Source organism: Armigeres subalbatus, chromosome 2, assembly GCF_024139115.2.
Source record: "Armigeres subalbatus isolate Guangzhou_Male chromosome 2, GZ_Asu_2, whole genome shotgun sequence".
Classification (NCBI taxonomy): Eukaryota; Metazoa; Arthropoda; class Insecta; order Diptera; family Culicidae; genus Armigeres; species Armigeres subalbatus.
Window position 1 is genome coordinate 346342469 of NC_085140.1, and position 27232 is coordinate 346369700.

The 27232-nt window shown below is 40.2% G+C and overlaps 2 protein-coding genes across 8 annotated transcripts in view; one reads left to right on the forward strand and one right to left on the reverse strand.

Annotated features, from left to right (window-relative positions):
• Window positions 1-10923, forward strand: part of LOC134212896 (uncharacterized) — a 197754-nt gene extending 186831 nt beyond the window's left edge. For all 5 annotated transcript variants that reach the window (XM_062691197.1, XM_062691196.1, XM_062691195.1 and 2 more), the window contains 2 exons: window positions 435-607; window positions 9699-10923. In XM_062691197.1, coding sequence (XP_062547181.1) covers window positions 435-607; window positions 9699-10202 — 677 coding nt within the window. In that variant the 3' untranslated portion in view covers window positions 10203-10923. The remainder of the gene's footprint in view (window positions 1-434; window positions 608-9698) is intronic.
• LOC134212898 (trissin receptor) overlaps window positions 1-27232 on the reverse strand; it is a 529260-nt gene that overhangs the window by 187923 nt on the left and 314105 nt on the right. For 2 of the 3 annotated variants that reach the window (XR_009979373.1, XM_062691202.1), the window contains one exon: window positions 21475-22153. The exons of the other annotated variant lie outside the window; for it this stretch is intronic. Coding sequence is in view for 1 of the 2 variants with exons in the window: in XM_062691202.1 (XP_062547186.1) it covers window positions 22088-22153 (66 nt within the window). In the remaining variant the exon portion in view is untranslated. Of the gene's footprint in view, window positions 1-21474; window positions 22154-27232 lie in introns of those variants that run through there. 3 annotated transcript variants of the gene reach the window in all.

Sequence of the window (27232 nt, forward strand, 5' to 3'; positions counted from 1 at the left end):
TCGAATTTTTTTTTTCGAATGACATGTTCATAAGTCTGAGAAACCTTTCCCAAAACTTCTTCCCAAAAATTTTCTTCCATGAAATCTTTTGGTTAAATGTTCTTTCCATGACTCCATCAAATTTCAAGCCTCGATTGTGAATTTAAATCCTGTTCGTGCTTCCATTTTTAGAAGCTCATTATAATAACAATTTTGATCGTGAATCTTTTACGTCTTCGTCACAGATGATTTCCAATTCCAACCCAATTGGCTGCTGTCGCTTCTGTTTTAACTACCATCCCGTCGAATCACCATAAACGTTGCCATTATAACCATTTGCCATTTGAAAGCCTCCCTCTACCATCATCTACCGGGTCCTTGACGCCCAGCACTACTTCCGCTGTCCGGAACTCCGGCAAATTAATTATCGTACCCATTTCTTCCCTTTTTCACAGAGATTGTCGATAAAACAACCTGCTGTCAGACGCTGCTGCTGTGCTCTGCGTGCCTTAACAACCTGACCCGCATCGAGGCCACCGCCGTCTACTCGTTGATGTCCCACGAGACCACCGGGAAGCTGAAGGCAGCAGCCGAACGACGAGGCCCCGGCGCATCGGTATTCCTTTTTGTAAGTATCCTTCCGCCGTCGGTGGAATAGTTTTGCGAATCAGTTTTAGTACCACGTGTCTCCATCATAGTCATCAGCGTCATCTCCACCACCCCACTCAATTAGCATTGGAAAGCAAATTGAAAAAAAGAAAATTCATCACACTCGACTTTGTTTGCTAATTGATAATTTATTCTCTGCCGGTATCATTTCTTTCGGTTGGGGATGAGGAGGGAGGAGTATCCATTTGTTTGAATTAAAGAATTGAAATATCACACAAATGGGAAATTAGATCCGATGTCTGCTTATCACTGAGGTGGACTATTAATTGGTTATGAGATTAGCATTTCTATTCAATGACACATGCCAATAAAGGTTTTTTACAAGCTTTTGTAAAGAGTAAAATAACTTTTAAAGAGTTACACAATTGCTTCTGGAAAGCTTTGCATAAGTTTCAGATCACATTTTCTTCAGTTTTGAAAACTCCCAAAAAGGTTTTTTCACAAATTTTCTAAAAGTTTTCTACAAGTATCTGTGATGCTGAGATGTGTCTAAACCAGTGAGGTTTAAGAGACTGTGCCAATCTATATGGATCCTTTGAGAAACTCCTCAATGGACTCCCAATTGACTCTAAAACCTTTAATCAAAAGCTTCTTAGAAATTGAGTACATTCATCAAACTACTAACTAACGGTTGCATTTTGATCCATTTCCTCCCAACTTTCTGCCGGATGGACGACCAAGTCTGGCGCAATTATTCTCAATCGACCATCCACAATCGTCGTCAGATAGGGCCGAACTATCCAACCAGAGCAAATTTTCTCGGAAAGGCTGTATTTTTCAATCACCCTCATCATCATCAACGACAGCAGCGACGTCAAAGTCGACGTCATTGTCATTCCTGGCCTAGTCCTCGAGCGTGTCATTGGTAGACGGTGGTGATCAAATGGATACCGTCAGATTTCTTCCTTCCGTTCATTCCACTACTTACTGCTCGAGGAATCAAGCTACAATCCATCGCATCGTCGTCGGTGCGGTGCTGCTGCCGTATCCGTTGACGAGTTTCATCCTTCGGCCAATAATCGAGTGTAAAGGACCTCTTTGTTTACATCACCGGCCGGTCTTTCTGGGCGATGAATTCATTTGTGCCATAAAAGTGTCACAGCGAGCCTGGTGAATGTCCTACGTAGTGGCCATAATTCATAGTCCGAGTCGGTTGCATTGGAACGGTACTATGCTGAGCGAAGCAGTGTGCGCGCGCGGTGGACCAAAGATACGATGATACGACCCACATCATCGTCGGATTTGGCAACCGTCAGAGTGGGCATAAAATAGACCGTAAATGTCGCTGCTTGACTAATGTGCTCCTTGCCGGGACCAGCAAGTGTTAAATTAATGTTGATGATGATAGGAGTACAAAAGTCACATACCTACATGGTTATAAACCAGTAGTCACACGTATGGCAAACATCTATTATTTTGAAAGATGTAATTTATATGCACGTGGTTAGTAAATCTCTTGGAAGGATTGCACATAAAATTAAATCGACAAAAAGGAAACATGTGCTGCTTTACATATGTTTTATAAACATTTTTATTTTCGTGCTGACCGCATCCAGTTGCATAGTTTTAATTTTATAAGATTTTTATATTCTTTCCATCAATCACAACGAGAAGAAATCGGTTTGATCAACTCATTTGTGAACCTAGTTCCGATAATGTGATGTTCGAGGGGTGACACTGAAAGCGTTCAAATTCTTACACATTGTACAGTTTTCATACAAAAAGGATGCGATGAAGGGTGGCTGAGAATCGAAAACAAACTGATTCGCCTTAAGTCGATTCTGGTCTCCACATTGAACATCTGCACAATTGAAGGGTGCGACACGGTGTTAGTCCATTGTGCGCTGAGGCTCAGATCAGCTGTTCATCTGAGCTGTTACTAAAAATATTTTGGCAAAATTTGACACAGCAACGTGTGATAGGGACATCATCATCAGACGGCTCCTGTCGATTCGACGGATAGATACTATCACGGCTTATGAAGGACTGCATTTTTTCCTTTTTGCGATTTTTTGTTCGATATAGTCACGCTATGTCAGTCGGCTGGTGACTTACGAAGGACGTTTAATTGAATCATGCATCATTCAGGGACGTTTGATTGACACACAGTGACTTTCGGTCGGCGATAGATGGACTTAGAGCATCGGAAGGACAGAATCCAATCTGCTGGGCTTTTCTGGTGCAGCTTCATCATGCGCTTTTCACTGGAGGCTGGGCATTGATCAATGTCCTTTTCGATGGTAGATGGTGACGCTTGCAATATTTCAATGATTCCATGCATGAGCTGGGTGTGCAATATTCAGTACATAATCTTCAATAGAACGCAACTTCGAACAAGGTCAAGGGATTGGCATTCAAGAAAATAATATGGTATGATAACTACATTTAAAAATTCAACACCTATCCCAAAAGTAATTGAACAACTGTTTGCAGAACCACAAGAAGCATATGTAGCTTTCTAAGACATTTTAAGAAACTAATCATATCAAACAGCATTGCATAAGAAATATAATAGCTGATTTTTAGAAGACAGCCACACCGACCAGAGATCGCACAGATTGAAATTGAATACTTAATACCTAGCATTAGACAACAGTAAGGACATCTATACAACGCCCAGTGGAGAATTTTCCGCCCTACGAAAAGTTTCCTCCTGACTAGGGCGACAATCGAACCCACACTACACAGCAGGCAAAAGTGCATAGACGACTGTCGCCGCTATCCACACGGCAACGAAGCCCAATGAATTTGAAAACATTATTTGCACTATTACGTTGACTCCAACGTCATTTATGTACGTCAAAAGCGAAAAATGTGCGCACAAAAAAGCGACTATTTTATGGGTGGTAAAAAACAAGGGAAATAATATTTTAATAGGGGAAGGGCCGTTTGGCCGAATACCGTGCGATCGAATGTTGTTTGGCCGACTATATCATTTTGCCAAACAAACCATTAGGCCGAAAGTCATATGGCCGAAAGGGTCGTTTGGCCGAAAGGGTGATTTGGTCTAAAGGGTCTGAAGTCTCACTTCTCACTCCTTATTTCTCACTTCTTACTGTATAAAATGAGGAGCGCGAAGAGAGTAGTGAGACGTCTTTTTACAGTGAGAAGTGAGAAGTGAGACGTCAAATAGGACATTTGGCCGAATAGGTCATTTGAAAAGTGAGAAATTAGGAGTGAGAAGAGAGACGTGTCAATTCTCATTCCTCATTTCTCACTTCTCACTGTAAAATATGAGAAGCGCGAAGTGAGTAATGAGACGTCTTTATACAGTCAGAAGTGAGAAATGAGATGTGAGAAGGGAGACGTCTCACTTCTCACTTTTCAAATGTCCTATTCGGCCAAATAACCTTTTCGGCCAAATGGCCCTTTCGCCAGACGACCCTTTTGGCCAAATGACCCTTTCTGCCAAATGGCTTTCGGCCATATGAGTTTTGGCCTAATGCTTTGTTCAGCCTAGTGACATTCGGCCAAATGGTTTTCGGCCGAATGGGTATCGGCCAAACGGCCCTTCCCCATTTTAATAAGACAACTGTCCATAGTTTGTCAATGGGGTCTCTCTACCGTGGGAGACAACTTCCCCTTACCGTGAATGATGTCTTTTGCCCTATTTTTTCGTGCAGCTTTTACTTCCCAACCATATTATTAGATTGAGAGTTCGATTGCTTATGTTGAACTTTTTGCGAGGTTTTGGCTTTTCAGAGTCTGGAATCAAGTAAAAAATCATGAATGTGGTTGCAAAGACGTCAGACGTAGAACCACATACATGATTTTTCCCCTGATGAAGGCAACAAAAACTTGCCGAAACGTTGGAACATATCTTAACGATTGTTCTAAAAATATCCGGACTGAAAAGCTGAAACCTAGAACCATATTATTATATTTTTAAAGTGTTTTGTTCTAAATAGCTTTGTTTATTATTTTGCTTTTTATTTTTCGCTAGCGGAAGGACTTCAGGTTAGACCTGAGGGTCGCTGCTTGCAACCCCTTCTCCCCTTCTCTCAATTCAAAAATCGTTGCGAAGGAAGGCGGAGGCATGAATATCGCCAATTTTCTATAGCAAAACAGAACAATTTTTGAATGACAACCGATAAAAAAATAAGCGTAACGATATATGAAAAAGGGACTTGAAGTTATCTGAAATCTTCGTCATTCTGTCAATCAAACAATCAATCCAATTCAATCTAATTTTGTATATCAAGCTTCCTACAAGACTTCCAGGACTATTGGAGGGTTCCAAGCCTCTTGGAAAAGGCTTCCGAGCCTCTTGAAAGGAGGCTTCCGAGCCTCTTGAAAGGAGGCTTCCGAGCCTCTTGAAAGAAGGCTTCCGAACCTCTTGAAAAAGGCTTTCGAGCCTTTTGAAGGGAGGCTTCCGAGCCTCTTGAAAGGAGGCTTCCGAGCCTCTTCAAAGGAGGCTTCCGAGCCTCTTCAAAGGAGGCTTCCGAGCCTCTTCAAAGGAGGCTTCCGAGCCTATTCAAAGGAGGCTTCTGAACCTCTTCAAAGGAGGCTTCCGAGCCTCTTCAAACGAGGCTTCCGAGCCTCTTGAAAGGAGGCTTCAGAGCCTCTTGAAAGAAGGCTTCAGAGCCTCTTGAAAGGAGCTTCAGAGCCTCTTGAAACGAGGCTTCAGAGCCTCTTGGAAGGAGGCTTTCGAGCCTCTTGAAAGGAGGCTTCAGAGCCTCTTGAAAGAAGGCTTCAGAGCCTCTTGAAAGAAGGCTTCAGAGCCTCTTGAAAGGAGGCTTCAGAGACTCTTGAAAGGAGGCTTCAGAGACTCTTGAAAGGAGGCTTCAGAGACTCTTGAAAGGAGGCTTCAGAGCCTCGTGAAAGGAGGCTTCAGAGCGTCTTGAAAGGAGGCTCTGAGCCTCTTGAAAGGAGGCTTCTGAGCCTCTTGAAAGGAGGCTTCCTGAGCCTCTTGAAAGGAGGCTCTGAGGCCTCTTGAAAGGAGGCCTGAGCCTCTTGAAAGGAGGCTCTGAGCCTCTTGAAAGGAGGCTGAGCCTCTTGAAAGGAGGCCTGAGCCTCTTGAAAGGAGGCTTCCAGGCCTGAGCCTCTTGAAAGGAGGCTCTGAGCCTCTTGAAAGGAGGCTTCTGAGCCTCTTGAAAGGAGGCCTGAGTCTCTTGAAAGGAGGCTTCTGAGCCTCTTGAAAGGAGGCTTCTGAGCCTCTTGAAAGGAGGCTTCTGAGCCTCTTGAAAGGAGGCTTCCAAGCCTCTTGAAAGGAGGCTTCTGAGCCTCTTGAAAGGAGGCTTGGAGCCTCTTGAAAGGAGGCTTCTGAGCCTCTTGAAAGGAGGCTTCTGAGCCTCTTGAAAGGAGGCTTCCTGAGCTCTTGAAAGGAGGCCTGAGCCTCTTGAAAGGAGGCTTCTGAGGCCTCTTGAAAGGAGGCTTCTGAGCCTCTTGAAAGGAGGCTTCTGAGCCTCTTGAAAGGAGGCTTCTGAGCCTCTTGAAAGGAGGCCTGAGCCTCTTGAAAGGAGGCTTCCTGAGCCTCTTGAAAGGAGGCTTCCAGGCCTTTGAAAGGAGGCTTCTGAGCCTCTTGAAAGGAGGCTTTGAGCCTCTTGAAAGGAGGCTGAGCCTCTTGAAAGGAGGCCTGAGCCTCTTGAAAGGAGGCCTGGAGCCTCTTGAAAGGAGGCTTCCAGGCCTCTTGAAAGGAGGCTTCCTGAGCCTCTTGAAAGGAGGCTTCTGAGCCTCTTGAAAGGAGGCTGAGCCTCTTGGAGAAGAGGCTTCTGAGGCTTCTTGAAAGGAGGCTGAGCTCTTGAAAGGAGGCTTCCTGAGGCCTCTTGAAAGGAGGCTTCTGAGCCTCTTGAAAGGAGGCTTCTGAGCCTCTTGAAAGGAGGCTCTGAGCCTCTTGAAAGGAGGCTTGAGCCCTCTTGAAAGGAGGCTTCTGAGCCTCTTGAAAGGGAGGCTTCTGAGCCTCTTGAAAGGAGGCTTCTGAGCCTCTTGAAAGGAGGCCTGAGCCTCTTGAAAGGAGGCTTCTGAGCCTCTTGAAAGGAGGCTTCTGAGCCTCTTGAAAGGAGGCTCTGAGCCTCTTGAAAGGAGGCTTCTGAGCCTCTTGAAAGGAGGCTTCCGAGCCTCTTGAAAGGAGGCTTCCGAGCCTCTTGAAAGGAGGCTTCCGAGCCTCTTGAAAGGAGGCTTCCGAACCTCTTGAAAGGAGGCTTCCGAGCCTCTTGAAAGGAGGCTTCCGAGCATCTTGAAAGGTTGTTTAGAATGTGAATGTGAAAACGTTGGCCGCTGTGAAAGGATTTCAAGTCTTATCAGTTGGGATTCCTCGCAGTGTGGATTAATCCATGGTAATCTTCTGAGTTCGGTAAAACGCGCGGCTACAAACAAGACCATGCTGAGGGTGGCTGGGTTCGATTCCCGGTGTTAGCCTAATGATATACGAATGAACAAATGGTAACCTGGCTTAGAAACCTTGCAGTGAATAACTGTGGAAGTGCTTAATGAACACTAACCTGCGAGGCGTCTCTGTCCCAGTGTGTGGATGTAATGCCAATAAGAAGAAGACGAATCGTCTGAGTTCAAAACGATTGAAACTGTGTTGGACTCTTTCGAATCGTCTATCTGAGTGTTGTAAATTTATCGATTTAACTTACTAACGGATTGACCATTTTAGAAATTTTTTATTTTGTTTAATTTGCTTTGTAATTTTTCATGAATAAAGTTAGTTTATGAACTCTAAATATAATAGATTTCCACTGGAAAATACAAAATGATAGTAATTGGTAAACTAAAACATGAAACATTGTAACTATAAAGAGCGTTAAATCGAATTGCACCAAGTTCGAGAAGAACAGGAACTGACTTAACATCTCCTGTGTATTGCAAATTCGGAACGTATCCGAAATTGCATGAATTCGACATATCCTTCCCTGGTTCCCAAGCAAGGATGCACGTCGTTTATCTCGGGTCTACCTTTACTCCCAAAACTACGTACCAACTGTACCGAATGCCCCCATTTTTCGAAAGATACACACAATCAACCCAAATAAAGATGGAAAAGCAAAACAAGTAGGTACCGAACAAACGATCGGATTTGACTCTCTATTTGCATTTTCCCTCCGTACGATGTTACTTCCTCTCGGTACTTTTACATACTGGCTTGGAACAAATTGGAAGGGAAGGTTGTTGTGTCGAGTCAACAAAGAACAACTCTTTCGGATCTCGGAAAATTTCGGTGAAAGTATAAAAGGTTGGAAATCATGTCGGTAGGGTAACCGTACTTTTATTGAAGATATTTAATTTTAATGTTTATTATCTTCACGTTGGTTTTAAATTGTTGTGATTGTGATTGCCCCAAAACTGCTACCGTTACCCTACCGATAAGTAAAAGGCGTCCCGTTGTGATGCCGCAGTGTATCATTTCCTTCATTTTTTCGATGGATACGAATTCGTTCTTCAACTCAGGAGGAGACGGACCGTATGTTGCATAGCATAAGTGACTTCGAATTGATGGGCTTCAAATAGGTACCTCACATATGCAAACCAAGGAACAGAGAAAGAGTTCAGGAATCATGATTGCTACAAACGACGAAGCTATACGATGGATATGTACTAAGAAGGTGATGATGCTGATGAAAAAGGGGTGACAGATGGTGTTTTTTGTATGGACTGGTACTGATTCTTCTGTTGGGAAAATGTGATACATGTCATCGCCTTCAGTGTAGAGAGTTATACAACTGAGAAGAGATATATTTTGGTAGATGCGTATCTTCATTTGAATTTCGGATCATCATGTGTTTCGTCATGATGGGAAAGTGTTTTTCCATGTGAGATAAGCATCACATGGGAGATTTTGTACGATGCATGCTGCTCCTTTGATGGTACACAAACGAATAATGAATTGTTTGTTGTTTAGAGATCAAACGTTTCGTCTGAAATAGAACAGTATAATTTATTTCAATGAAGCTTAACTGAAGCATCGATATTACTTCCATAATTTTATTGGACAACCTGCACAAAAAGAGCAACATATGTCAATATAACAATTTAAGGGAAAGCACTTCAGCTTATGTGGATGCAACAAGAAAATACAAATCCAATGCAAGTAAATCGATTGACGGTGATATAGGTTCACGACCGTCTCTATTTTTGAAATGTTTCACTTTTTCGCATGAAAAACTACGAAAAACATGATAAAATAATGAATAGTATCAACACTTCCTGAAACCGACCACCGTCGAATCAAAGACTTAAGACTCGTTCACTTTTTTTTAACTAAATAGGGGAAATGACGGCTTTGGCAGGTTTTGTTCTATTATTGGCAGGGGGGTTTTTTATGACTGACTAGGTTCAAATTTGGCCTAAAAATTCTTTGCAAATCAAAGAATATTGTGGCAAAATTTCATAAAATTTGGTCGACAAAAACCCCCCTGCCAATAATAGAACAAAACCTGCCAAAGCCGTCTTTCCCCCTATTTAAATAAAAGCAGACCGATTGACTGGACTACCACTGTAAATAGTTCAATACACACCTTGAGAAGCGAGCCTTTTGATTCAAATTTCGCTGATCTTACTTTATTTATTTGCGATTTGCAATTTAAACAGTCTTTTTTTGGTACAATTATATGTTCAAAACGCGAGCAAATCGCACATGAAACTCCGCTTTTGCTGATTGATGATTTGTTTTTGATCCATGTTGTTTCAATTTCAAAGCCTTATTCTTCTTCTTCTTATTGGCATTACATCCCCACATTGGGACAGAGCCAAAGCCTACTTTCTTTTTTTCGTTTTTATTAGAGAGACTTTCAGCCTGAGACTGGCTCATCTCTATATGAGACTACTTTCTTTTTATATAGCCAAAAAATTTACTGTCAAGTATATGAACAGGATAAGATTAATTATTTATAAATCAATTACTTTAAACCCCCCGATTTTATGTTGTTTTATGAGCCGGCCGAATTTCGGTTCCGTTTCAGTGAGACGTCACAAAAACAAATTTAATTTTGCTGATGCGCGAAGCACCCAATATAAAATAATCCACTCCTCTCATTTTAATCCAACCGTCCAATCTTATAAATATCCGGTCTCATCATTTTCCACCTTTTCTTAATTTACTCCCACAGGAGCAAATCACGTCGATGCTGTTCAACATGTCCTCCAATAAAAAATCCCACCACCATTTGGCCGGCCGACCGTTGGTCACCTTCCTCACCGGTACCTTCAATCAGAAGTTCTACGAGCGGATGGACAGCCGCGTGGAAACCGAAGCCCAGCGCAAGACAATCAAAAACATCCTGCACGTCCTGTCCCGGCTGGTGGTGAGCGGTGCCATTGGATCCCACGACGAACTGCTCGAGTCAACCATCGTGCCGATTTTCTCCCGCATCCAGCGCACCCTGGACGATCGGAACGAGCACTTCCGGGACATTTCCCTGTTGAACCGACGGCTGAACGAAAGTCTCTCCGGTGGGACCCCGAAGACAACCCCACCGCCGGCAACGCTATCAATTCTAACGACCACGGCCACGTCAACCGCAAATCCATTCGTAACGCGATTAACCATCGAGCGGAGGCCCAATGGGGGCATCGTTATGGTGGACAACAACCGTCAGGAGAGCTATGTTTGATTAATCGAGAGGGTGGATTCACAGTCTCTGTCAGCAGTGCTGCTCAAAGCACAGTGGCTTGGATTTGGAAAACAGCGTGATCGTTCTTAAAATTTGGTGTTTCACACGGGGTTCTGAACCACCGTGCATTTTAACAGGATTCGCTAAGCTTTTAATGCGATTGACTTGCGTTGTTGTCCGGTTTGGCGGAAATGGATCCGCGAGGGCTCGGTAACATAATCAACTGAGTTGGGCACCAACATTTCAGCCAGGATTCGATACATTATTCATGAAGAGAATAAATACGTTTGCTACGACAGCATTGAATTGTGTTACATACAGGGAAGGGAGTTGTGATTGAGAGCCACTACTGTATCTAGTAGTGGAGAGGACTTTTCGCGAAAAACAAACCAGTTTGTAACGATTTTAGTGGCAGTTTATCAGTGAAATCTAATATCGATGTATGCAAATGCAGTGCCAAATAAATCGGGTGTCGATAGAAGAGACCAAATTGAATAATGGTCTAAGCAGGAATACCTTATCGTGTAGGTGCCATAATGGTTTTATTGTGTAGAATGTTTATAGAAATAGTTTATCTATTCAACGAAAATAAATAATATATTTGAATGTTTTGATTAGGTTTTAGATCGATTTTAACATACCTTCATCTAAATTGTAATTTATCATTCGAATTCAATTCTATTTAAATTGTAAATACACGGATTTGATCAATCGGAAATAATGGTTGTTTTCGATTCTATACTGAAATATCCGAATCCTTCCATCATTTTATCTACTACAATGTAAGAATCTCCTCATCCTGAAAAAACGTTCTGAGGAAACAACTTATAAATAAACAACCCTTTCAGTAGAGTACACATAAAAGTTAAACAGTAACGCTCGGTGCAAACCAAACCGCAAACTCATAATTCCACTTCACACCACGGACACAGGGTAAGGAGTAAACTTTCCTTCCAGCGAATGCCCCTTCTTGGGATAATAACCCAGCTCAAGTTTTCATTTCCCGACCCGCGAGGGAGTTAGTTACGTTGCTTATCAGCTTTAGCCAAAGTGAGCAGCACTCAGCAAGGAAGAGCCAAGCCACAGTAGCCGGAAACGTTTATTTGAAGAACTCAATTGAATGGTGCCCAAACGGTTTATCCGATTTCGGGGAAAAAAATCCTAAAAGTATTGCCCATGAACAATGTGTGTCAAACAATTGTCCATACAGCGATGGCTCAGATATAAAATTATGAATTAAAACAAACGTCACATTCGTTTTACGAAAAGTACAATGTATGATTATGTTTTTTTCAGCGTTATATTCAGCATATAGGGTAAAATGCCTAATAGTGGACCCCCTAGTATCGAAATTTTGCTCTTCTTGGCATAAGGAGTGGAAATTTTCAAAATATTTATTTGGCGTGATATCTAATATCAAGCTCTGCATCTCCTATTTACGATACATACATAAAACGCTCAAATACTCGACGTTATTCGTGAAAATTGACATTTTAATGCCTGACTGAATTTGCCCTATAGTTGACCCCTTGGGGGTCCATGATAGGAAATTGCTTCCCTATAGTCGACACTTCATTTGATTTTGATGTTCCGTTTCGGGACGTTCTTCTTTCCTATTATGGACTTCACAAAATATTCCTATAATGGACACTCTAGTGTTTATTTTTTTATGGAATTGTAAAAAATCATCTAATTTTACTTTCCATAGCATTTCCAATGCATGTAGTCAAATCATAGGAGTGTAAGGTAGGTTCTCCCGATGGAATTTCATAGCAAAATGTTTACATTGGTTGGTACCTTAAACAGTCTAATCTTTTCTTTAAGATCATCAACAGAAAAAAATATACAAAATCAACGTAAAAACATTAATGTCCGCACAATGCAATTGTATACATGATATTGTATATATGAAAATTGTCCGTACAAAAATTAATCTTTGGTACCATGCTCGAAACATTGTTAAAAATTTCCAAAACTTTATATTAACTCTTTGTATAGCCATATTTTGCTACAATTACGCTCTAAATCCACTTTCCTCGATATAGCCAGATTTTGGGTTGTTTCCGGGGAGATAGGGTAAATCACTACTTGGGCCTATGGACCCGGTTCCCGGCTTACTGCACAGAAAACTAATGATTTATACTGTTTGGAAGCCATAGGTTTATGATTGATAATTTTTAAAAAGCCTACCATTTATTTTTCACAATACTCAAGTGATACTCAATCACTTGTTTTACTCCTAAATGATCCAATTGTAGAAAATAAAAATGTTGATTTCAAAATTTCGCTCTCCGATGCCACACCACTGAGCCGGAGTGATTATTTCCACTTTTACAAAACGGTATCATCAAATAAACACCTACCTGAAAATCGTCACAGTGCTCGATACAATCATTATTGTTTCAAGCTTTAAATCACCACACCATAATGCTAAACACACGCACTTCATTCTCATCAGTACATATCACTAGAACTTATATAAACATGCTAGAATACTTTTGAAAATGTATTCTTAAACCGAACAAAAATTCACCTCGGCCCAAGAACTTCTAGCCGCACCGTGCTGCCAAAAGGCCAGGATTATGAAAATGATCCTTCATCGTTAATAGGAAATCTATCTTATACGTTGACGCTATCATGTTATTTATAATTCTCTCGATTTTAAAAGGTAAAAAAAATATTGTTTTCAAGTATTTGGAAGAAATTTGGATGAGTAAACATATCTTCTCAACCAAATAAAAATGATTATGAATAATACCATCTGGCATCTTGTTGTCGTGGAACGTGCATTTTTTTGTTTACGTCGCATTTTCTACCGTCCCGAGAGAGAATGAGAGTAAAATGTTGAGAGACTGAGTGAAATTTTGCTTAGGCCGGGAACTGGTTTTATGTATGCCGGAATAGCAATCGCTATGACTGAAATGAGTGCTGCACCTCGTTAATTTAAATCAAATAAAACGCATGTTAGACCGGGAATGGGGTATGGGGTATGAAACCCTATCCAAATGAAGTTAGAATCTAATAGAATGCGATATAAAACTAATTGAAAATTTATATGATACGAATTTGTGATTTTATTATTATCTTCATGAAGAAATTATATATGAGTTTATTGGATGTCAAGAGAAAGTTATTTAACTCCTTACATAAATAAAGTTATAAATGAGGGTATTTCGAATCATTTTTCATCATATCATATAATCATATCATATAATCTTATATTAATCATATAAACATATCAAGTTGAATGGAGTTGTTCCACGCTAAAAACCAATAGCTCTTGCGAGTTTGGGAATCAATTAGAAAAAAGTAATAAAGAATTGAATAATTTATTATCCGAATCAAGTTGCATAAAGGTTATTTTGAATCATATATGAAGCAGTAAAAACATATTATAAATGAAGTCATGTGGAATCAGATTGAGTTACTAATCCACACTATATAATGCGATGTGAAGTTTTTTGTTCACAACGTATGTGTTCATGTGTCTTTGAGGATTGTTGGAAGACTGGCATCTCGAAGATCTTTGAATCTAAACCGGGCATGTTCGTAATTTCAAAATTTGTAAATGCAGAAAAATTAGAAGAGAACTTAAAAAAATATTATGAGAATTCATCATGGATCGACGGATTTTTTTAGCCACAGTCGCTCGATTTACCATACATCGCTGAAAAAATGCATATTACCAAATAGATTTCTTTTTATGTGTGGCTACTATTAAGTTGTTAAAGTTACAATGTTGATAGACCTGTGTGCTGAAGTATTTGTGAACAGCGGTAGCGTAAGGCCATTTTTACAACGGCGGCGGCGGTTTTGGCGGCGTCACGCCTTAAGCAATGTTCGGCGGCGGCGTGAATCGGCGTAAAGAATTTTTAACTAAGAAAAAAAATTTCACGCTGCAAGGCATATCATGCTTTTTACGATTTTTAGGATTTTTTATACAATTGCCATCTACAGTCACAGATGGGGTGAACATCCTAATAGCTATGTCTTGTATCTCCACAGCAAAAATTTACATGTCATCCTCCACTAAGACATTGTCGCATCATAGCACATAAAATATATAATTTTCCCTTGAAAAAGGCAGAATACATCCTGCCGAAACGTCGGGCAATTCAAAATATACCCAGAGATTGAGAAAGCCAGATCCTTGATGCAACATTTTTTTCAGTCGTTAATGTTTTTTTATTGAGAATAAGTTTAACACTCAAATTCCTTAAGGATTTTCTTCGAAAATTCCTTTAAAAATTCCTCGAAATTAGAATTCGTTCCGGATTTTTTCCTACAAGAATTGTATGGTTTACTGAAGGAATTTCCTAAGGACTTCCTGGAGGATGTTCCAAAGAAATTTCTGAAAAAAATCAAAAAGGCCTTTCCGGAGGGTTTTCTGAAGGAATCCCTGGATGAATTCCAAATCAATTCCTGGTGGCTTTTCTAAAGAGATTTTTAAAGAAATTCCTGGAGGAACTTCCGACTCAACCTAAAAAGATTTTTACACAGAATTTTAAAATACATTTTTGAAGGAATTCTGAAAGGATTTTTTAGTGGATTTTCCAAACAAATATCTATTGGAATTTAAATAGAAATTCCTATCTTTCTTCGAAAATTTCTTCAAAAATCTGGACAGCACTGAAACAAACAAACATGCTAAGAAAAACCTCGAGATTGCGGATATTCTCAAGAATTCCTTGGAAATTTACTGGATGAGTTCCTTCAAAAAATTCTACAGTTTTTTCGTAAATACCTTAAATAATTCCTTAGGAAATATATTCAGGAATTGATTCGGTAAGTCATGAAGAAAACCGTCAGAAATACGATCGGGAATTTCTCCATGAAATCCTTCAAAAAACCTCCATAAAAAACTTCTTAGGTCCTTAGGAAATTTCTTAAGGAATTCTTCTGGAAATTCCTTCAAAAATTCTTCTGAGATTAATTCTGACAATTCCATCAGGAATTCCTTCAGAAATTCTTTTTGGAATACTTTTAAAACTTTCTACCCATGTGGGTACACTTCCTCACAGCTGTAATGGATTTGACGGGCCCTTCCTCAAAGAAGCCACTCCTCGGAAAGCTCAAAAAAGGATTGCGAATCTATTTATTGGTCTGATCAATTACACTGTAGAAGGAGATTCTCTCTATCCCGCGGGCTTCGCGTAAGTGTCTCTGCTCTGCCTCGGAAATGCATCTAGTAATTCCTTCAGCATTTACTCAGCCATTTTCTTCCAAAACTCTTGGACAAATTTTTGAATATCTCCGTACGAATTCCTAGAGTAATTTCAAAAGGATCTTCTAAAGGAATTGCCGACATTCCTAAATTTCTTAAAGAATAGACATTCCTCCAAGAATTCTTTCAGAATTTTCTCCAGGGATTCCTTTAGAAAATCCTACAGAAATTAGTACGGGATAAATCCAGAAATTTCTCAAGACTCTAAGAATTTTCTTTCTAGTATTCCTTCAGAACTTCTTTCAGGACTTCTTCCGGACATTATTTCAAGAAAACAAAGAAATTTCTTTGGGAATTGTTTATCTAAATAAATCGAAACCCGTTTTTTTCAAAACAATTCTGGCAATTTTAGTACAAGGAGTGAAGGAAATGCTCAATTTAATGGGTCACGTGCCCCATCGGGCTCCAGCTCCAGAGCACTAGACCAATTAAGATATGTGACATCCAAACCTTCAAAAAGATAATGATCCACGCAATGCGACCACAATTAGGTTACTCCACATGAAGTTACATATATAATTATAAGTTCATCGCTTCGCTCGTTGATTTGTAGGTCTGTAGCCAAGAAGTTCTTGGATGACTTAACATGTAGCAGTGTAGCACGCCAATGCGGGTAAAAGTGACAGAGATAAATGGCGTGAAATACGAAATTCTGCGGCGTGGAGCCAACCGGCGTATGGCGCGCCGCCGACACCTTGACCGGTCTAGTTGGTGGATTCACTTTAAAATATTTCTAATTTCATACACGGAAAATGAAAAGTAGGCCCATTAATTTAAAAATTCCACAGCTCTTCAATTTTATTACAAACTTTTTTGTCATGTCCCATTTTGCAGACGCGTTTGTCACGTTTTTTTTCACCGAAATTATTTGGCCAGCTAATTCCAGTAAATTCCATTTTTAAATTATTTTGGAAATTTCTTCAGGATATCTTGTTTCATTTTTTCCATAATTTTCCGGAAGAATTTTTCAACAAAATCTCCGTAATAATCCCTGCACGATTTTTGGAAAGAATATTACATTGGAATTTCTGGAGAAATTTATAAAGACCTTCCGGGAGGTTTTATTGAAGAATCCCTGGAGAATATTTCAATGATTACGGGAGGATTTTATAAATTATTCCTAAAGGAGTCCCGAAAGAATTTTGAGAGGGTTTCTGGAGAAATTTTAAAAGAAATTCCTGGAGGAATTTCCAAATGTATTTCATGAGGAATTTCCAAAGAACAACCTTAATAGATTTGGGACAAGAATTTCCAATGGAATTTCAAACAAATTCCTATTGAAGATGTCAAATGAATTTTTAGATGCCTACAAGAGTTCCTTCAGGAACATCTAATGGTATTCTTTTGGGAATTCTGCCAAGAATTTCTCCGAGAAGTCCTACAAAAATTGGGACAGTAGTAAAATAAAACCAAAAATATCGGGATTGCAGTCCATCCATCATCATATTTCTTCAGATGTTCTCGAGAATTCCTTGGGAATTCACTGCAGGAGATGCTTCGGAAATTTGTTCAGTGATCAAGTGATTTTTTTCGAAAATTCTTTTAAAAGTTTGTCTAAGATTTGTTTAAGAAACCCCTTCGGAATTTCTTTCAGGAAATCCTTGAACAATTTTTAGAAATTCCATCCAAAATTTCATACCGTCGGCTCTTTTAAATCCGCTGGAATTTCTTTCAGGAATTTCCAAACAAATACCTAAAGCAGCGGTTCTCAACCTGGGGTACATGTACCCCTAGGGGCACCTTCGCTGGTCTTAGGAGGTACCTATGACAGGAACGCGTAATGGCGGATGTTGTACCAAAAAAAAAAGATTAATGTTAACTCAGTAATTATGCTTGTTGACTGGATGGGCGAAAAGAAATCTGCTGTTGACCAGATCAGATCTTTTTTTCATTTTACTGATCTATTTACTGATCATAGAGAAAGTTTAATAGAGGACCGCAAAACCACGGTTATCTGTCTCTTCTTATTGTGCATGTTACGAGTGATACAGATTTCAGACCGTAGCTTACAACCATAGAGTTAGCAGAAAAATGAACTACCATTGGGTGTGATTTTTTTTGGTAAATGAATATTCTTTTTTGGTATGCTATTGATGAGAAATGCAATGCGTGATTCTTTCAAAAATGAGATATTTTCTTGCAAAACACATGATGAGAATTTCTGCTAGAAAACAAAAAGCCCGCAGTAGCTTCCGGATAAATTAATAATGTTATATTGGTTAGAATTGGTCTTCCATTCTGCAGATACAGTAGACGTTCGATAACTGAAAGTTATTGCAATTCGATAGTTGCAACATTTTTGCAGTTATCGAACCGCTGAACTTTAAACTGATGGCAGACTCGAATGACAGCTGAATTGCGCTGCACATTTAGATGCACTTTTATTGCATCTGACGTCGATTGACGTATAAAATGCGTTGCAGTTATCGAACGGCTACTGTACTTGTTTACCAAACATTTCGATATTTCTTATTGCAAAATTAGCATTTGAGATGAATTGTAACACGATCTAAAGTAATTTACGATGCAAGTTGCAGAAAACAGGAATTTTTGGATGAAGTTTACTGAAAAAAAATCGCTGAAGGAGAAACTCCAAGAGAAACATCTGACGAAATTAATTGAAGTTGAAGAATCTAAAAAAGTGTTTGGCTGCATCTTTGTAGAAATCCCTTCAGGATAATATTTCGAGCGGAATCTGGAAATCGGTTTAGGGTACCAATAGTGGAGGTATTAGTAGATCCACAAAAGAAAATATTTTTTAAAAATTGATAATTATGGGAAACCTTCAGCTTTAATATCTTAGCCAATAGATAAACTAATAAATTTGCTGACAAAAATGAGATAGATGTCATTTAACATCAACAATTACCAAATATTGCTTGCACCACTATGGGTACACTGTTCCTTTAGTGGTGGTAAAAATTAATTTTGGTTCCCATAGTGGTGCTATCCATTGGTTTCTTATGAGACTCGCCACTTATTGGTACAGTTGCACCACTATAGGTGCAAGGGAGTCGATTTTGTTAAGGAAAATCATTGTTTTCAATAGTTTTTCAAGCGAAATCTTAAGATAAGTTACATTTAACAGGATATTCAAAGCACGACGCATCAACTAGACCATTGTAAAGTGTAAAAATATGATAAATCTCATTAAAACCCCACTACCTCCACTATTGGTGCTACCTCCACTAAGGGTACGGTTACCCCATACATTATTAAACGAGTCTCAGCAGCTTGTTCAGTGTTTTCTGTTTCTCACAAATTTCTTGAGAAGCTGCAGGTCATATTTGTTTAGAGGAGCTCTTTGGAAACCTTGTTAGAGAATTTATGTCCCATTTTAGAGGAAATTTAAAAGAATTCTAGGTAATCTTGTGAATGGAAGATTTTTCCAAAGAATCCATAGATGATCTACAGAACAAGGTAGTGGGGAAACATTTCTACTATTAGGCATTTCAAAAGGATCTTTCAATATAAATTTGTGATTGAAATCTATATAAATAAAAATTAGTTTAGGTTACTTTCCTGACGATTTAACTCACGGACGGGTTAACCGTTTTGCAAAATTTTCTCCCTAATCGATTCGTCTTGGGATCTGTAAGGTTTGTATGCTCAAAAAGTTGGTTAATTTAACGAGAAAAGGTAGAAAATCAGCAGAATACAGCTTTGGATCAGTGGTTGAGGAAACGCATGAAACGATACAATAACACGAAAATTGATCTAGAGTGCGGTGCCGCAAATAGTTCAGAATATGCTAGAATAGGGCACTGCACGGACTGCTTTGTCTCTTTCTCGCTGCAAAGAAATTAGGAAACAACAAGACCAGTAAACATCAAAATTTATGAGGAACGAAAGAGAAAGAGATGTCTCCGTGCAGTGACCTATAGTGCACTTTTTAATTAAATTATGCTTCTCGAAAGATTTACAATTTTTGTCAAAAGCTTTTAGAAAAATAATGAAATTTCTAAAAAAAAATCGAAATCTCTCAGAATTTTGATAGTTAGAGTTTTTCAAAAATACATCTGTAATCAAGGAGTTTCATAAACCAATCATTTATTTATTCATCTTCCAAGTCCGCAAGTCATCTTCCACCTGATCTATCCACCATGCCCTCATAAACCAAGGGGCCCTCCTTAGCCGTGCGGTAAGACGCGCGGCTACAAAGCAAGACCATGCTGAGGGTGGCTGGGTTCCGGTCTAGGCAATTTTCGGATTGGAAATTGTCTCGACTTCCCTGGGCATAAAAGTATCATCGTGTTAACCTCATGATATACGAATGCAAAAATGGTAACTTGGCTTAGAAACCTCGCAGTTAATAACTGTGGAAGTGCTTAATGAACACTAAGCTGCGAGGCGGCTCTGTCCCAGTGTGGGGATGTAACTCCAATAAGAAGAAGAAGAAGAATTTTATTAAATCAAGTTCTTTATTTCTTGGACTGTAAGGAATCCTACATTTGCTACCCTTAGGTATTTTCGTTGGAAATTCGTTGAAATAGTTTACTTTAAATAAGGCCGTTACAAATATTTAATTAACTTTTTGTCCTACTGGTCTCCGAAAGGTCAAGGGGGGATAATAAAAAATAAATAATAAAATGAAAAAATCAAAAAACTTCTCGGATTTGTTAAAGAATGTTTTGAAAAATCTCAAAATTATGCGTATTTTATTTTGTTGCCCCCTCAAAATATTTTTTTTGGCAAAAAAAATCCGAGGGGGGAGACAAAATGGATTTTAAATATTTGTATCGGCCTAAGTGAAAATGGCTAAGAAATGTTTACTTCTATGTTCGTTAATCATATAATTTTATAAACTACGTTTTCCAACTTATTGGCGGTTTTTCGACGAGACTAAGAAGTTTGCACTTTGTTATTTGAAATTTGGATTTACATTTTGGATAAATATATAGATTTGATTGTTTAGAATTTGAATAATAATAAAATTGAACTTGTTTATTCACACGCGTGATTGCAACATAAAAACATAAAACGTACTGTATAGAGATGCATTATCATTATAGGATCCGTAATTACATTACTGTTCTTGCGCCTCTTTGCTTACGGCGACCCAAAACGCCGAGGGTGTTCGAACGTAGAACTACTTTTGCAACAGCATTTCAAATATATTAAATTGAGCGTAACTCGATATTTTTTCTGTTAATTTTCTTGTGAAAACATGATTGATGAAATTGAATGTAGGTTTTCTGTAATGCTAGCCATATGATAAAAAAATATCTGCAATATCAACATCGACTGTTTTGCCTTTAAACCATGTATCGATTAGGTATTGGGAACAAGTGAAAGGTTGTAACATTTCTTTTTAACAAAATAACGCTACTAGCTAAAATAGATACTATAAGTCGAAGCTTTTACCGACATCATGTCATAAAGAATCGATAACATAAATAAGCTCATTAAAATGCGGCTTTCGACCACTATGCAACCAAACAACGTGGGAGGCTTTGATTGCATCATCTTTTTGAACTCTCAGGTCAGCATCAAGCCGAACCAACAACCCCATCCACAATCTTAACCTCTTGGGTGCTGCTTGAGAAAATGGCAAGGTGTTTTGGATTTATTTGCATAGTAGTTGTGGTGATAAAGAAAATTTGTCTGTATCTACCTATATGTATGTCTTTTCGGAAAATATTCTCACCAGTTAAATTTTATTGACTAAAGCACTTGTCAAAACGCAAAGCCGCATCACGTCTGCAAGCACTATCTAAGCCAGAGATAAGACACTATTCGTCGCAAGCTCGCTATTGTACTCAATGGCAACGTTCTTGCATCAAGTGAAACGAAAACCAAGCCGGAACGATATCTCGAAAAGCAGAACTATTAAGCTTATTCGTCATCATGATGCCTACTTACTTTTTACCATTTAACTTGTGGTTATCGACTCCCGTCGATTCCAAGCATCGACGCAACGGCTACTCCTTTGGTTAGGCAACCTGTATGCCATGGCGACCGCTGTAAAATTCTATGAGGGGTGCGTCAATGCGGCGTCAGCACCGTATGGCTTTCGAATAGTAATGATTTAGCCGAGATAAACAAAAGTGAATATAAATTAGATTTTCTTTATTACTCCGTTACAAACAATTTCCACAAATTGCACAAAAAATATGCCTATAGTAACTTCTGTAACACACATCTCAATGCGAAGTAGTTCGGAAGTTTCGTACCTCTAGTTTCGTTTCGTACTCGATCGGTGCATGATTGTTATTCTATCTTTCAATTCAAAATAAGTTTCACATTTGCAATCGCTCGAACTTTTCATCTTCTGTAGAAACTGATTTCATTTCTTACTTCTATAAATAAATCCTGTTTCAAATAAATAAATTTCAATGGTCATAATAAATCCCTTCAACTGTTTTTCGATCACTCGGTTTATTTATTAAATAGATTGAATCGAGTTTCCTTACTGTATACTGCGCAATATTGACATTCCTTTGATTAACTCCCGTTAACATTTTTCGTTGAGCTTTGGCAAAATAATTCATATCGATGTTATGAGATTTCTATGCATGTACTTCTTATAGCTTTTAAAATCGGTTAACTACTCTACGTATTTAAATAGATGACTTTGAGACTAGCATCGTGTTTTATATTCCTATGACCTTGACTACTGACTGTTTCGATTCGACTCGTTTCTACTCTGCTTGTTTCCGCTTTATTTGGGTTTGATTATCACAGAACCGTTTAGTTTCCATTTCAGCGTCCCGGTGGAAGATATTTCCTGTTGAATGCACAATCGGGGAAATTAAGTAGACGAAGGCCTGAGCTTGTTGAAAAGGATCTAACCAAATGGATGGCGTTGGATTAATGTAAATTGAGCATTGTTTGAGAATTAATGCATTTAATGATAAAATGTTACGGACACTAAATTTTCATGAAATCTGTTTCCCTGTATAAAACTCAATCTGAGGACTTCAAGATGCCTGTTCACTTTTCCTGAAGGATAGCTAAACGGAAAAGAAAGAGTTAGTTATAAGGCTTCGTAAGCGTTTCCCGATGAAAACAAATCTTATCCTACCCATGCGCTTGAAAGCGCGAGTAAACGTCAACAAACTCTATTGTTATAAAAATATATTTACAGAATTTCAAAAGTGGTAATTGAAAGAATTAAATTGAAGTATTTTTCAAAATTGTCGTGGGTGTGGTTTTTCATTCGATGTTTCATGGTTATTTTGTTAACTGAAGCCAAATTCAATATATGTATTTATTGAAATAAAAAGGGACTAGCGATTGGAAACTCGGTTCGTAGAACTGCAAATCTCTCAACTTCATCGGGAGCACACGCATACTCGCCGATGTGCTCAAGGACCGTGGATTCGGCATCGTAGCGCTGCAGGAGGTTTGTTGGAAGGGATCAATGGTGCGAACGTTTAGAGGTAATCATACCATCTACCAGAGCTGCGGCAACACACACGAGCTGGGAACAGCTTTCATAGTGATGGGCGATATGCAAAGGCGCGTGATCGGGTGGTGGCCGATCAATGAAAGAATGTGCAGGTTGAGGATCAAAGGCCGGTTCTTCAACTTCAGCATAATCAACGTCCATAGCCCACACTCCGGAAGCACTGATGATGATAAGGACACATTCTACGCGCAGCTGGAACGTGAGTACGACAGCTGCCCAAGACACGACGTCAAAACCATCATAGGAGATTTGAACGCTCAGGTTGGCCAAGAGGAGGAGTTTAGACCGACTATTGGAAAGTTCAGCGCTCACCGGCTGACGAACGAAAACGGCCTACGACTAATTGATTTCGCCGCCTCCAAGAATATGGCCATTCGTAGCACCTACTTCCAACACAGTCTCCCGTATCGGTACACCTGGAGATCACCATCGCAGACAGAATCACAAATCGACCACGTTCTGATTGATGGACGGCACTTCTCTGACATTATCGACGTCAGGACATATCGTGGCGCTAACATCGACTCTGACCACTATCTGGTGATGGTTAAACTGCGCCCAAAACTATCCGTCATCAACAATGTTCGGTACCGACGACCGCCGCGGTACGACCCAGAGCGACTGAAGCAACCTGATGTCGCCACTCGCATACGCGCAGCATCTCGAGGCAGCGTTGCCGGAAGAGGGTGAGCTCGATGGGGCCCCTCTTGAGGACTGCTGGAGTACAGTTAAAGCAGCCATTAACGACGCAGCGGAGAACAACGTCGGGTATATGGGTCGAAGTCGATTGGTTCGACGAAGAGTGCAGACAGATTCTGAAGGAGAAGGACGCAGCGCGGGCGGTTGCGCTGCAGCAAGGTACCCGGCAGAACGTGGAACGTTATAGACGGAAGCGGAGACAGCAGACCCGCCTTTTTCAGGAGAAGAAACGCCGCCTGGAAGAAGCGGAGTGCGAGGAGATGGAACAGCTGTGCCGTTCTCAAGATACACGCAAGTTCTATCAGAAGCTCAACGCATCCCGCAAAAGGCTTCGTGCCGCGAGCCGAAATGTGCCGGGATAAGGATGGGAGCATCTTGACGGACGAACGTGTGGTGATCGAAAGGTGGAAGCAGCACTACGAGGAACATCTGAATGGCGCTGAGAGTACAGGCAGTGAAAGTCAAGGCAGCGGAGGAGATGACTACGTCAGTTCAGCGGACGATGGAAGCCAACCAGCCCCCACCTTGAGGGAAGTTAAGGATGCCATTCAACAGCTAAAGACCAATAAAGCAGCTGGTAAGGATGGTATCGAAGCTGAGCTCATCAAGATGGGCCCGGAAAAGCTGGCCACTTGCCTGCACAAACTGATAGTCAGAATCTGGGAAACCGAACAGCTACCGGAGGAGTGGAAGGAAGGGGTTATATGCCCCATCTACAAGAAAGGCGACAAACTGGAGTGTAAGAACTTTCGAGCGATCACCATCCTTAATGCCGCCTACAAAGTGATATCCCAGATCATCTTCCGTCGTCTGTCACCATTAGTGAACGAGTTCGTGGGAAGTTACCAAGCCGGCTTCGTTGACGGCCGCTCGACAACGGACCAGATCTTTACTGTACGGCAAATCCTTCAAAAATGCCGTGAATACCAGGTCCCAACGCACCATCTGTTCGTTGATTTCAAGGCGGCATACGACAGTATAGACCGCGTAGAGCTATGGAAAATTATGGACGAGAACAGCTTCCTGGGAAGCTTACTAGACTGATCAAAGCAACGGTGGATGGTGTGCAATAAACTGTGTGAAGATTTCGGGCGAACACTCCAGTTCGTCTGAATCGCGCCGGGGACTAAGACCAAGTGATTGACTTTCGTGCCTGTTGTTCAACATTGCGCTAGAAGGTGTCATGCGGAGAGCCGGGGTACGATTTTCAACAAATCCAGTCAATTTGTTTGCTTCTGCGGATGACATGGACATTGTCGGCCGAACATTTGCAAAGGTGGCAGAACTGTACACCCGCCTGAAACGTGAAGCAACAAAAGTTGGACTGGTGGTGAATGCGTCAAAGACAAAGTACATGCTTGTGGGCGGAACCGAGCGCGACAAGGCCCGCCTGGGAAGCAGTGTTACGATAGACGGGGATACCTTCGAGGTGGTCGAGGAATTCGTCTACCTCGGATCCTTGCTAACGGCTGACAACAACGTTAGTCGTGAAATACGAAGGCGCATCATCTGTGGAAGTCGGGCCTACTACGGGCTCCAGAAGAAACTGCGGTCGAAAAAGATTCGCCACCGCACCAAATGTGTCATGTACAAGACGTTAATAAGACCGGTAGTCCTCTACGGACATGAAACATGGACAATGCTCGAGGAGGACTTGCAAGCACTCGGAGTATTCGAGAGACGGGTGCTTAGGACCATCTTTGGCGGTGTGCAAGAAGACGGTGTGTGGCGGCGAAGAATGAACCATGAGCTCGCCCAACTCTACGGCTAACCCAGTATCCAGAAGGTAGCTAAAGCCGGAAGGGTACGATGGGCAGGACATGTTGCAAGAATGGCGGACAGCAACCCTGCAAAGATGGAGTTCGCTTCCGATCCGGCAGGTACGAGACGGCGTGGAGCGCAGCGAGCGAGATGGGCAGACCAGGTGCAGAACGACTTGGCGAGCGTGGGGCGTATCCGAGGATGGAGAGATGCGGCCTCGAACCGTGCATTGTGGCGTCAAATTGTTGATTCAGTGTTATCTGTTTAGATGTTAACTAAATAAATGAATGAATTATTGAAATAAAATCAGAAGATAATTAGAGAATATTGAAAATCTGGATTTGCTGGCATGTTTGGTCCAAAACAATAGTTATAAAAGTTGTGTTTCTGAGTCACCGACATAGAGGAGAAATAAATCTGAATTGTTACGTGTTGTTACTGATTGTTTAAATCAGAATGTCCCTAAATCCAAATCCGAAAGTTTGGAATGAAATAGAGACTGAAGTATAAAAGTAGTATGAGGTATGATAAATCAAGATGTATATCATGACAAAAAGTTGATGCTTGAAATCCGCCAAGCTTCAGATGATGCGTAGCGTCGTACTCGTAGTACAGGAAAAGAATGTTAAGGCCCTTAAAACAAAGCTCTTCAATTGCCAGAGGCACAATTTCCTTGCGTACGATATTTCGCCCACTTAAACGGCGGAAGTCCCGTTTTTATTTTTGTAGAGGTATAATTAGCAACGAGTGGGATTTCTCGATCAATATTTTCCTTTTTGCAGACGTAGTGAGTAGACGGATGATATAGGTACGTCCAGATAGAATAGTGCTTACAGCATCACGGTTATAATATTCGGTCGTATAGGCGAAGTCAATAAAAGACCCAATGTTGATTTAAGCCTGAGATTCAATTCTTTTATAACTATTCTCTTTAATCAAAGATTTTAAAGTACAAGATAGTTAACTCTTCAATTTTCCATACATGTCACTGGCGAACAAATTTTTAATGATTGCAGCGCCAACTTATGGCGAAAAGTCAGACTATTACAGTGAAAAAGATCAATTTAGCTAAATGATTTTAGCTAATTTAGCTAAATTCAATCATCGATACAATGCCATGTAAAAAAATAAGAAGGAGACGTAGTCACAAAAATATTAGTCTTACACACACGATGAACTTTGCGCTGCATAACAATGTTTATATGTGTATGCAGAAAACACTATGAGCAGTTTATAATCTTTTGTTTCCGCTATAGATTTATTTGTGAATTGTGATCATAGTGTTTGGATTGATATTTTCGGTTTAAATAAAGACGGTCTCATTTGCGGTTGTGGCTCAAGATGTGCACATGAAAAATGATTAAAGAGAATGAAACATTATAATCCCCACTCTTATTCCGAACACTAGGGGAACTGGGGGTAGGACGCCCACGTTAAGGAAAATGCCATTTTTATCAATGAAAACCACCATTTCAGCCAGTTTTCATCAGCGCATACTGAAGAACAGCATATCTGCGACTGACTACCGATAACAGATATCTAATTGTCCATTTTATTGCACAGAAATTTGATTTTTAAAAAGCACCCAAAAAAAAAATGATTTTGAAACCATGCGGGGTGAGATGCGCCAGCGGATGGGTTAAAACGCGCATGTGCTTATCGTACTGATTTTCATTTTAATTGCCCACATTAAGGCAATTAACCGAATGTTTCAGCTGTTTCGGTCATACGAAATGAGCATGGGCGTAATGCCCCACACCGACCTCAGAAGTTTGAAGGCCCATAAAATCGTTTTAAAACCATTTTTGACGACGATTTCGTGTGGAACATAAAGAACACGAGTAAGCAGCATGGCTCATGGCTCAATTATTAATTTATCAATGTATAACAGCGACAGAAAGACTAAATTCCACCGAGCTAGAATTGCATCAAAAC